At 33.5% G+C, this 12,987-nt stretch overlaps 1 protein-coding gene across 1 annotated transcript in view; it reads left to right on the plus strand.

The window, feature by feature from the left end:
• Positions 1-12,987, plus strand: part of LOC127788236 (uncharacterized) — a 65,716-nt gene that overhangs the window by 7,626 nt on the left and 45,103 nt on the right. The window contains exons 3-8 of the mRNA XM_052316348.1: positions 3,976-4,362; positions 5,160-5,477; positions 9,075-9,110; positions 9,152-9,216; positions 10,659-10,713; positions 10,795-10,902. Of these exons, the coding sequence (XP_052172308.1) occupies positions 3,976-4,362; positions 5,160-5,477; positions 9,075-9,110; positions 9,152-9,216; positions 10,659-10,713; positions 10,795-10,902 (969 nt within the window). The remainder of the gene's footprint in view (positions 1-3,975; positions 4,363-5,159; positions 5,478-9,074; positions 9,111-9,151; positions 9,217-10,658; positions 10,714-10,794; positions 10,903-12,987) is intronic.

Below are 12,987 nucleotides of genomic sequence, written 5' to 3' on the forward strand. Positions count from 1 at the left end.
ACTCAGTAAATTTCTTGGTTTTGGAAGTGCCAAACCAAATGAACCACGATATTTATTGACATTTCATTTGGCCAATCAAAATCAATTTTCATGCATTGAATTCATTTAAAATGAGCCGCGGTATTTAATAAGTCATTCTAAGTCAATAGATTTCAATCATTTTAACAGCTCACCAGAATTGTTTTATAATTGAAATCCTCAAATCTCACTTCATGTAAATCCCAATAACGATGAAGTAACGGGTCTTGCAGTATATAACAAAACCACACAGTAAGAAAATCAATTGAATAACAAATCTCAGTATAAACGATAATATAGAGAAATCCTCAAGCTCACAACACAGTAAGAAAATCGGATATTACAATGGATTTAGATCTCAGATTCATTGGAGAAATGATGTTGAGCTTCTATGACAAGATTAACGAGAACCTCTCTGGAGCCAAATCGTTGTTCTCCTCCGCTGCAATGTTACTGAAGAATAGATAGCAGAAACAGAGGCATACCTGAGGCAAAGTTCGGCAACACTGCGACAACCGAATTTGTTCTTCCAGATGAAACAAAGGTTGCCAAGCACCAAACATCGCCTCAGATGACCAAGTGTTTTATGATTGAGGTTACATACTACCTACTCAGTTTTGGCATTTAAGACATCGGAACCAATAGTCCTTATTGAATTTACCTGCTTGATTAATTCTAGCAATTGTCCTAACCAAAGAAAGACCTTTCCATTAGTCCATTTCTAAAATTGCTCCTGTAGATTGAGACTTTGAAGTGAACTAATCAGCCTGAGGATTAGAAACTTTCGGTTTATGTGTGAAGTAAAGTAAATTTTATTCTCTTTGACCTTTTCTTTTATTGCATTTGTAAAAAGTTAAATGTAGCTCTTTCAAGGGTAGATTTATGTCTAAAGAACTTACATGAGCTCCTAATCAAAGAAAGACCTTACCTACCATTCAACCTGCATCCCACTCCATTGTAGAGGATTTGGGGTTGCAAAAATATGAGTGATAATATATGGCATCTATGCATGGTCTTTTCTACATCTGTACTTTAGAAGTTAAAATTTAGGACTGGGCACGTGGCCTTATCTATTCATTGTGTGGTAAGAGGAAATGGCTTTTCAAGTTTTCTAGGGCTATGGTGATGTTCTGAGGAGAGCTTTTGGAATTTGTTTACTTCTTTTGATAGAATTGTCAATGAAGTGAAGATCGGTTTTACAAAAGCCTTTCAAGAAAGAAATTAAGAAGAGATTTATGCTGCTTTTGAAACAAGTATTTATGGAAAAAACCAGAAGAATGGGAAAGGCGATTGAAGAAAGTCTTGTGTGCATGTAAAAGTGCATATATATTGTTGTAGTTTTATTTTCCTTTTCTTTCCTTCAAAAATTCCTTGTTCCTAATGTAGCCTTTATGAATTTGTGATGGCTCAGCAAAAGAAAAAAATTCAGTTATGGCTCATGCAGTAATGCTATTAGATACTATTGTGGTTTGACATTTAGTTTTGTACTGATGGAAGAACGAGCTTTCCAGCTCAAATACAACCAACTGTGCTTTTCCCTTTAGCCATTAACTCCATAGATAGAAAAGATTTATGTTCATTAATAATTTAAAGCAAGAATAGAAGTTCTTATTCTCTACCTTTACACCCTCCTTATCTTTGAAAAGTCTCACTTTTTTTTACTTTCATCATATCAGGTGCACCTTATTCTAACCGTTTAAGAGTAGGTGGCATGGCATTTATAATGTCAATTGATCTCTCAAAGTCATATTGATAATTCAAATCCATGTGAAAGACCAATGTGGCAAAAATTTACCTCACATGGCATTCTTGACACAACCCTCTAGCAAGGGAATGATCCACTTCTTTTTTACTTTGGGAAAGCGTGCTTCAATGTTACAGCCCAATTTGGAGACCTCAAATACACTGTAATTGGAATTCCGATTCCATAGTTTTAATGAATTCTTATGTTTGGAATAAAAAAATGTAAGAATTGAAATTCCATTTATCCTCAAGCTCTGAAATGAGAATTTTTTTGGTCTCACTTATTTTTTATTTTATTTCCGCAAAATACCTTCCCTATTTTATCTGTTTTCCTAGGATTTTTCTTATCTTCTTCTTCGCCTTGTCTATCTTTATGATGTTGAGCTTCTCACTGTAAGACAACGGAGAGTCATATCTAACATATTTTTAGTGTTATTTTAGTGGACATCTTGTTTTAGATATAATATTTTTAATGATAGCATATCATATGATTATATATGTGGTTGCTACATAATCTTTTTTTTTTTTTAATACTTAATGTCTTAAATGAAAATTTTTCTACAATACAGGAATGTGTAATTCAGTGTTATTATTTTGTAGAGAACATTTAAGAATTGATCAATTGTTTAACATTGTATATTTACCTTTTTTATATAATATGGTTAAACTACATAGTTCCATTTCCATCCTGGTTCCAAATATAAGAATTGGAATTTAATTCTAATTTTTGCGTTCTGTTTCAAGCAAATAGAATTCTGATTCTATTGGAATCATATGATGGAATTAGAATTCTGATTCTATTGAAATTGGTTCCAAACAAGCCTAAGGTAAAAGTGCGTCAAGTCCTCCAACTTCCAAGTTAATTGTTTCAGCACTTTGAACTTTGAGGTGAAAATCAATTCGATCTCTTTATTCTCTATGCAATCTGTTCAGTTCTTTAACATTTTAAGAACCATTAATCTAATACAATGTTGATCCAGTTTGTTTCAATTTAACAAATCTTATAGCATTGGAATTTAATACCATCAACTAGCATATCCCCTATATGGAGTGATGTACACAGCATTACCCCAAAAGTTTTTTTTTATTTAAAAAAAGTCACGCAGCATTTTTTTCACTATAGGACAGCTATAAGACCAGTCTTGCTATATGGCTCAGAATGTTGGGCAGTCAAATACCAGTATAAGCAAAAGACGAGTGTAGCGGAGATGAGGATGTTAAGATGGATGTGCGGCCATACAAGGAAAGATAAGATTAGAAATGAAGTTATTCGTAATAAGGTAGGAGTAGTGCCAATCGAGGAGAAGATGAGAGAGACTAGACTAAGATGGTTTGGTCATGTGAGAAGGAGACCAATAGACGTTCCTGTGAGAAGAGTTGATGAAATGGAACAATTAGTCAAAAAAAGAGTTAGAGGTAGATCCAATAAGACTTTGAGAGAGACATTAAAGTTTGATATGAAGTGTATGGATCTAAATGAAGATATGACAAAAGACAGAAATACATGGAAGTCTAGAATTCATGTAGCCGACCCCACATAGTGGGATAAAGGCTTGATATGTTGTTGTTGTTGTTTTTACTTATTTGGTGTGTTGTTTTCTTGGTTAAAGGGCAATCAATTGTTAGATATGGTTCAAAATGGTAAGTTTTATGGGATAAATGATTAGTGATCTACAATCTCTGTTGCCAACCACACCTAGTGGGGATGGATAAGCCTTGGTGGTGTTATTATGGGCTTCTTTCCTTCTTTTTTTTTCTCCATAGCATGTGAGATGCCTGACATGGTTAAAATTTTAGTTTGTATTTACACATTAATTGTTGACATCATTAAAATGTCACGTCCTAAGCTATGTTAAATTACAAAATTAAAACTAATTTCATTAAATTGATAGAAGAATTTGATTAGCTTTTCCCCAAAGTTCAAGAATCTAATTGAAAGTAAACGAACTTGATTGACTTGTGCTCCAAAGTTCAAGCTTTGAATTAATTAAATTGTTAGTAGCACTTTGATGTTCTTTTGCCCTAGTGAAGCATTACTACTTCTGTTTTCCCTTTTACATTCTTGCTTTCTTACTAGCCAAACATTGATTTTTTTTTTTTTTAACAGGCAAGAGTTGCTTCTTTTCTGGTTCCTTTTTCTTTTCTTTTCCGCATTTTATTCTAGAGATTTTGATTTTTGAATTCTAACTTGTTCAACTTCAATGCTCTGTCTAGTGTCCAAATGGCCACACCTTATGCTCTAACTGCAAAATTAGAGTGCATAATTGTTGCCCAACTTGCCGCCTTGAGCTTGGAAACATAAGGTGTTTGGCTTTGGAGAAAGTAGCAGAATCATTGGAACTCCCTTGCAGATACCAAAGTCTTGGCTGTCATGATATATTTCCTTACTACAGCAAACTCAAGCATGAGCAGAACTGCCGATGCCGCCCCTATAGTTGTCCATATGCTGGATCTGAATGCTCTGTCATCGGTGACATCCCAACCCTTGTGGGGCATCTTAAGGACGATCATAAGGTTGACATGCATGATGGGTGTACCTTCAACCATCGATATGTTAAATCAAATCCGCACGAAGTGGAAAATGCAACATGGATGCTAACTGTAAGTGGATTATATCATAGCATATGCCTCAAGTGAAATGCCTTACAATATCTGGAAAGAAGTTATTTATTTGCCTTATATTTTTAATCCTTGTAAATTGGTAATTTCTTTTTCTAAATGGGACTTATTTGTGTATTTATTATATGTGCTAACCATCACAAAATAAATATATTATAGTTTCAAGAAATGATTACACATGCTCAAATCTCTTTTGCAGAAGCAAAACTTTTTTTGTTCAATAAATTGCATAAGTAGAAGTTAATCACACAAGTTATTTGAAGACAAACACAGGCTGAAGCCATTTAATTTCTCTCTATGAGTTTATTGGATGTGACCCCTTTTATAAGCAATAGAACTCTGTTTTGTCAGATAGGCCCAAGCCTGAATAAAGCGATGTGCAATCACATGGTGTTCAAGAAGATATATGTAAAAAAGAAGTCTATTAGATGCTTCATATGTAAACTTGAATTTTGAAATATTTGTGCTTCTGATCCAAGTTCTCCTGATCCTCGTATTGCTGATTCTTCTAGATGAATGTTCAATTGCCCAAGCTTTTGTGTTTAGTAGACAACTATGTGTAGCATGTTGAACCTGGGCCCTTTTACTTGTTTCACTGTCCGTCTTGTTGCTGTTAAGCTTTATAGGTTCACAGAATCATCCCTCCGTGCACTTGTTACCAAACTCGAATGCCTGTGTAATTAAGAAAGTTAGTTGCTCGAATGGAGTTATCAAGTTAGATGCTCTTGCTAAAAAAAAACTCTGATGCCGCGTTAAGGTTTTGTCTTTTACCCATGCAGGTGTTCAACTGTTTCGGAAGACAGTTCTGCTTGCACTTCGAAGCATTCCAACTTGGCATGGCGCCGGTGTACATGGCCTTCCTAAGATTCATGGGTGAGGACTATGAGGCCAAACAATTTAGCTACACTTTGGAAGTCGGTGCTTTTGGCCGCAAGGTAATCTGGCAAGGAGTTCCCAGGAGCATTCGTGACAGCCATCGAAAAGTTCGTGACAGCCAAGATGGGCTCATCATCCCTAGGAACTTGGCCCTATTCTTCTCTGGCGGGGATCGACAAGAGCTGAAGCTGAGGGTCACAGGGCGTATCTGGAAAGAACAGTGATTGTCGACTGCAAAAATTTTCCAAGCTCCCTTGGGTAGACGAGGAAGAAAGGCTGCCGGCATGCTGATGATGCTTCTGTTTTCTGCTAGCTGCTGCGATTCGGCTTGGGGGGTCTCTTGCCAGATCTCACTTGACAGCATCATATTCATACAGGGAACTGAAAATTCTTAGACAAGAAGTAGAGGCAATCCATGGTTTGATGAAGCATAAGATGTTATATTATTACAAAGAGTGTTATGTTCTGTGTCTGCAAATGTATTGGCATTGCCACTGTAATTAGCTTGTCTGAATTTAATTGGTGTAAGGAGGGACATATTTCAACACCACTATGAATATGAGTAGTATTTACAACTACTGCTTGCTTCCTGTTTTCCTCGAATTCGAATGGAACTTCAACTCATCCCCCTTCTCCCCTTTGCATCAAATTAAACCCACCGCTTTTGTGAGCCCTCGTCAATTCCTTTTAGTTTTATTCTTGCAAACTACTCTCCAGGCACTTAACACGTTAGCTATGGAATTACATGGATCGATACGCACAATGTTTAATATTTATTATTTAAGGATAAAATTATTGGGATATTTAATGTCATTTGCTTCTCTAGCTATCGTCTTTTACGAGTGTCCAAATAGTTTTTTTTTTTTTTTAAATCTATTATCAATGTACGTATCAATTGTTAAACTCTGTTTTAATCGAGGTTTGCTCCTTTAGAGTCTTATTTTGTTTAGCATAGTATTAGTGATATAAGTGTTTAATCAAGTAGTTGCTAGCTACTCCTTTGCTTCACATTCACTCACTCTTATAGCATAGCTCTCGTAACTAAAATTTAATTTAACCAAACAATAAATCAATATTCAATAACAATACTAACTTTAATAACAATAAATTTTAATTAAGAATTTGAGATAAAAAGGTGAATATATATTTTTTATTTAAATTTTAATTAAATTATCCATTTGGATTGATTTACACTAAGCATCAATTTAGTTTAGTTTTTAATTTTAATTATTTTAATTCAATTTAGTTTAGTTTATTTTAAGTTAAGGGTCGATTTTTATGTTTGAAAATTTTGATTATTTCGATTCAATTTAATTTTTATCTTAAAAAAAATTAAAATAATTGAACGAATTGAAATTATCAACTGACATTATTTCTTTACAAATATTTTGTCATTTTTTTGGGTTTTTTTTATTTTTTTCATATTTATTTGATTTGTCTGATTTTTATATTTGTTTAATTAATTTGGTTTAATTTTTTATATATGTTCAATTATTTCCATTTTAGTATTTCAGATTGAATGCTCACCACATGAGCTATCTATATAAGAATATTTAAATAAAAGTTCTTAAGGCACATGTCAAGTACTTAGTTCATGATAAGTTGAGATTCGCATCAATAAATCGTGAGTTTGATTTCTTATTTTGTGCCATAAAACAAAGTCTCTATCTGTCATTTATTTATTCTGTCAAAATCGATAGCATAAGTGGCAGAGGATCGCACAAAAATAATAATTTTAAAAATATTTAAATAAAAATTTATAAAAATATATATGAGTAATATTTGGTATGATTTTTTTTATATTAGTGTATTATATTTTTTATTAGTTAAATATTAATATATGAGTGTTTCCTTGTATAGTGATATGAACATTAAGACATTATTCAATTAACCCACTTGGCTCACAAATTCATAGTCCCGTAACATTTTTAATTGGTCAAATAATATTAAATATTAAAATTTCCTAAACCTTAACTGTGCTTAGCGAATTTAATGGATTCTCCAAACTTTTGCCGCTATGTCACGGGTTATGTCGAGTGTATTCGTTAAAATATATTTAATATTTTTATTTTAAAATAAATTTAATAATTGTATATCATTTTAATTCCCAAACTTAGTTATTAATTGATAATAAATAACTACTAAATTATTTAAATGATAATAGTAATAACAATTATTATATATCAATATAAAATAAATTAAATTAATCCCATTTTATTTAGAACCATTCTCCATTTTCCTTCATGTTATTAATAATGTTGTAAATGAGTTGAGTCATTTGCGAACGACTTGGTGTTTATCTCGACAAAAATTAATTTAAATTAACTTGTTAAGGTACACAAATTGAATTTAAGCCTAATTTTAAAATTTGATTTGTAAACGATTTAAACTTGAATTTAATAAAGCATTATAATTCATATATTTGACTGTTAGATTGCATGGAAACGGGAAACGTTTCTGATACAAAATGGAAATGCGAAATTTGTATTTTTCAATCAAGTTAAGAAACGAAAACGTGAGAAAAACTATAATTTTAAAAAATATAAGGGTATATATGAAATTAATTTATAATTTATATGTTATAAATAGTATTAAGTTGTAAATTCTATATTAGAATTGCATATTTGCCTTTGTCAAGAGAGACCCACGTTGCCTATCGACGGAGTCTTTTTTGCCCTTATCAACGACCTATCTCGTCGCTTGCAGTCAAAGCCAACCACTATTGTTTTTCCGTCTCTATTGTCATCATCGTGACTTTCCCTGTCGACACATCTCTTGTCATCGCCTTTGTTATTGATATTGCCTTTCTTACTGTTCAGACGTCTCTATCACCGTCGTTTGTTTCTCATTCTTACTGTCAACCGCTTAATCTCTTGCCTAACCATTGATTGTCGTTGCCTCACATCTTGGTAGCCCAAGTTATAGATCTGTCAACCATTGTATTTTTTACTATAGATGACCATTGTCTTTCCTGCTGTAGGTGACTGTGGTCGCCGGAAATGCATTTTTCACAAATTTTTGTAAATTGTGAAATTACCTCGAAACATTTTGCAATATAGAAAAACAGCCCAAAAACCATTTCGAGTTGTCTTTACTGTTTCCATTCTTCATAGTCTTACTCCATATAATAGAATTAAAAACTAGTATACTATAGTTACGATTGTTGTCATTTTTTTATAATTTTAATTTTTTATTTTTAAATATATTTGATTAATTTTTAATAAATAGATAATATCTTTGTTAATTGTCAATTAATCATCTTTTGTTTCCGCTCACCAACTAAAGCATAATTAAGGTGTTCCTAGGGGTGAATTTTTAAAAAATAAAAAAAATGCAGTATATAAATTGTTATTAATAAAATATAAGTTCCTAAAACGATATTTGGTAAAAATATAAGGCAGTAAAGTGTAATTAACGTGGAAAAGAACCACTGTACAAAACGACGGATATATATTCCACTGCCATTAGCGTAAGATTAGAAATTCAACGGGAGAGAGAGAGAGAGAGAGATTGTGCATGGTCTTCAATGATGGAGACAATGGTTCATCATCTTCTTCTTCAATTTCTATATTGGGGCAATCCGCTTTAATTTTGGAGCTCGCAATACAAGGTTATTGTTGTTTTCCTCCTCCTGTTTTTTTTTTTTTTTAACCTTTTAGCTCGCAAGTCGATATGTTGTTTTCTTGATTTTCAGTAAAACCCAGATTTCGTAAACCAAATTAATTGTGGATCAAAGATAATATGCTCGAAATGCTCAAATGGGTGCCCATCTTTTTGGCCTGTTTTGGTTGTATTTGTTGTGTTTTCCTCTTGTGCAGGCAATAGAGGGGTTGACTCCTTCGAAATCTGAATGGGTTTGTTTTATTTCACTGTGCTTGTCTTGGATTTTTGTTAGGTTTTGGAAGAATCCATTTCTGAATTTAAATGGACGCGATCACTTTGGTGGGAATCTGAAAATGGGTTCGTTTTGTTTCTTTTTCTATTTTAGATATTTTTAGTAGGTTTATGGTTTATATGAATTGGGGCAATGGGGAGAAGGGGATGCAAAATCTGGAATTGGGATTTGATTGAATGGGGACGCAGTAGAAGAAAGGAATTGCTTTTTTTTTTTTAACAGCGTTTTCTTGCCTTTTATTCTTATTCCTTGCTCTGGCTCTGCTTTAATGACAAGCGTAAGTTTTAGCAAATAAATTTATCAAATATTCACTAGAAGTAGTCTCTAACTGGAAGATTAATCATTGGTTGTCCTTTCTTTCACTTCTTTCTTTTTTAAATATTTTTCACCCTAGCATCTGTTTCAATATATTATTTTATCTAAATAGGATATGCAGATGTTTTGGCTAAAGTTTGATTGAGAATTGTGGTCAAGTTGCATTTCCTGGATGGGGTTTCTTCATTTACGGTTCTCAATCTGAATTTGGTATACTTGATGTTTGATTTAGACGTTGAAAGCTTATTGCAAAATCATAAATCTAAGCAAATGTGGTCTCTGGTTTTGTTCAATATACATTAAAATGTGGAATATGTAGAATTATTGATGCGAAACTAATATGATGGTGATTGCTTTGTGTTAGTGTTGTACTTGAGATGAACTACTGTAATCTTTGATGAATCATTCTTCATATAGAATGTTCACCACTGAATAATATGTGATTAAACCCTTCACTTCTTTTAGTTGCCAGTTTGCCAGGAAAGCAACAGCCAACAGTTTTTTTTTTTAATTACTCTAAAATTTGAACTCTTATATTTTGGTCTATTTCTTTTCCATTTTAATGGTGGAAGGGGGTTTAGGGCACCCTTAGTCTGGTGCTGTCATTGGAAAATTTGTTGGATATGAAAATCTTTCTTTTTCTTACATTTTTATTACTGTTTCCCTGAATTTCTAGACTTGGTTCTCAATGTAATTAGCACTATTTTGTTAAGTTATATCTTACTTTTTATGTTTTCTGTTCTTGCATATTTTTTATTGGAGAGGTGTAGTACCTCATGTCATGCTGGAAGTTGTAGTTGCAAGGGGACGTGCAAAAGCTAGTATCCATGGGGCAATGGCAAATCAGATAACTAATCTTGCTGCAAACTTCATAAATGTCTGATTAGGTGGTATAGAATGATATAAGATCTAATTTTGAAAAAGGAAGAGTTTGTTATTTAAAGTATAGGCTTCATGGATAGTTGGTGAGAGAAATCTTCTTTTGTCTTGTTAGTTTGGAGATCTACCAAACCTCATTCACCTACTTTGCATCAAGCTGATGATTCTTTTGTCTTCTTTTCACTAGTTAGCTGCAGTTATACTTTCATTTGTAATGAAGTATATCCTTAACACTTCCAATTTTACATTTTATGTCTACAGATAAACAAACTGAGATTGGAATATGATCCTGAAAGTTAACTATTGAGCTCAGTATTATTGGGATTCTTGGATTGCCAATGGCTCCTGGAAGCAGTGCCCGCAAAGAGGTCTTTGAATCTCATGGAAAATTTGCAAAAATCATGATATAGCAACGATCAAATTGGAGAAAAATAGTACTACAGTAAAAAGTGTCATTTGGTTTGGGTGAAATGCATGGTATGCCTTCATCAAATGGCGGGCATGAGTTACTTGAATGCCCTGTCTGCACAAGTTTAATGTATCCTCCAATTCACCAGGTTTGTTTACAGTTTTCATTTTCCAAATTCCTGTTATTTGACTGGAACATAATTCCAAGTTGGGATTCCCACTTCTTCAAGGAGAAGCATTTTCTTCTTGAATGCAATCATTTCTCATGTTGGATGCAGGCATTATATTATTGATTATCTGTTTGTACAAGTGATCTTGCCTGACTAATCAGTGCGATTGCAGATGTTGTGGATGATGGCATCATTAAAATCTGTAGTTCATTTATGGTAATTGTTATTATTATAAACTTGATGATGGTGGAGTAGACATTCAGGTTCTCCATCTTATTGCTTATAGGGACTATGGCCTAAAAATAGATAATTAGATATACCCAATATTTTCCCAGTTTGACGGTGGATTATATCTGTGTCCAAATCTTATTGTTTTGTCGTCACACACAACAAAACAATCATAAGCCTTGATCCCACTAGATGGGGTTATTATTGATTATCTGTTTGTGCAAGTGATCTTGCCTTACTAATCAATTAGGTTGCGGACATTTTGGATAATGGCATCTTTACCCTCTATATTGTTATTTTTGGTAATAGTTATTATTATATACCTCCATCTTGTTACTTATAGGGACTATTGCCCGAAGTAGATATACACAATTTTTTTACCAGTTTGACACTAGATTATATCCATGTTGTCACAACAACACAACAGTCACAAGCCTTAATCCCAGTAGGTTGTGATTATATCCCTGTTGTCGGATTAAAAATGGCTCTCCACTTTTTTATTTTCAAATTCATGATATTGGAGAACAGATTGTTCATCTCTATAAGGGTATTTCCTGAATTAACTAATTGTGTTTCTTAATTTCCTTAAGCTAAAAAAAATTGTTTTAATCAAATCAAATGACTTGAAGATGAATAAACCTGATCTGTAATCTAAGTATCCATGGACCTTAAATTGAAAGAGAATTCAATTGATTCTTGAAGGCTTTTTTTTTTTTTTTTTTTGGGGGGGGGGGGGGGGGGGGTGTACATGCTGTTTGGCATTTATATGTTATACCATGATTTCCTCCCATTTGACATGAAGTTTGCCTCAAGTTTGTTATGCATCACTTGGGGTTCAATAAGTCATGTTCCCCAATACTAAGAAACACAAACACTTCCTAGGGGTTGTTGTTACTGTCACCCATGCATGTTGGACATCCCCAGCCCCGCAGTGTGTTTGACACTTTTTATTTCTATTTTTTGTAAAGGATATGAGAGGGGACACGCATAGGACATGCGTGTCACCTCTGTGGGCACTTAAAAGATATTAAAAAAAAAGGGTTTTTTAGTGACTATAATGTTTCAATTTTGCAATTGCATGACTCTTCAGTTTTTTCCATGTTTTCAGTGCACAATTCTTTAGTTTTCACACTTGTATCCTCTTTGTCATTAGAGAATGAATGGATTTTGACACAGTTATATGCTCTTCAGTTTGCATTTATCTATATCCTAGCTCTAGACTTTATTTTCTTTGAATCTTAATACTTGTGACCTTTTGTATCATGACTTGGAAAGTAGGGGTCCATGACTGGCGTTGACAGTTGACCCCAATGCCATGGTGGCCCTGACCATTGAAATCAATGAGCCACATGTTTAGAGATACAGATATATCATTACATCTAACAGTATATCCAAATATAACAAAAACAACAATAAATCCATGATATTACAAAAAAGGAGCATGTCTATATACAGTATATAGAAATAATATTAATACTTGCATCAAAATCTAAGAATCGAAGAATAATGTGCATACTCACGAAGCATGCCTAGACAAATTGAGTATAGGTAATCAGGGGTGTTCCTTCCTGACCAAAAGAGGATGATCGGAGAAGGGATCACAACGGCAGGATGCGGGCTCTGGTGACGTGTTCGTCCGGGGGGTAGCTGGCACCTGTGAGCATTTCGACGCTCGAGTGAGTAAGAGATTAATGAGAGATAGTGTATGAGATGGTCAGATGTTAGAACATACATTGACTCTGAAGAGAGCTAGTTGATACATGAGGAGGAAATGTCCTCTTGCATGCATGCGTCATGCGTTTGCAGGTGATGAGACTGACTATCTGGCGTTAGTGG

Source organism: Diospyros lotus, chromosome 13 (assembly GCF_014633365.1).
Source record: "Diospyros lotus cultivar Yz01 chromosome 13, ASM1463336v1, whole genome shotgun sequence".
In the NCBI taxonomy this organism is placed as follows: Eukaryota; Viridiplantae; Streptophyta; class Magnoliopsida; order Ericales; family Ebenaceae; genus Diospyros; species Diospyros lotus.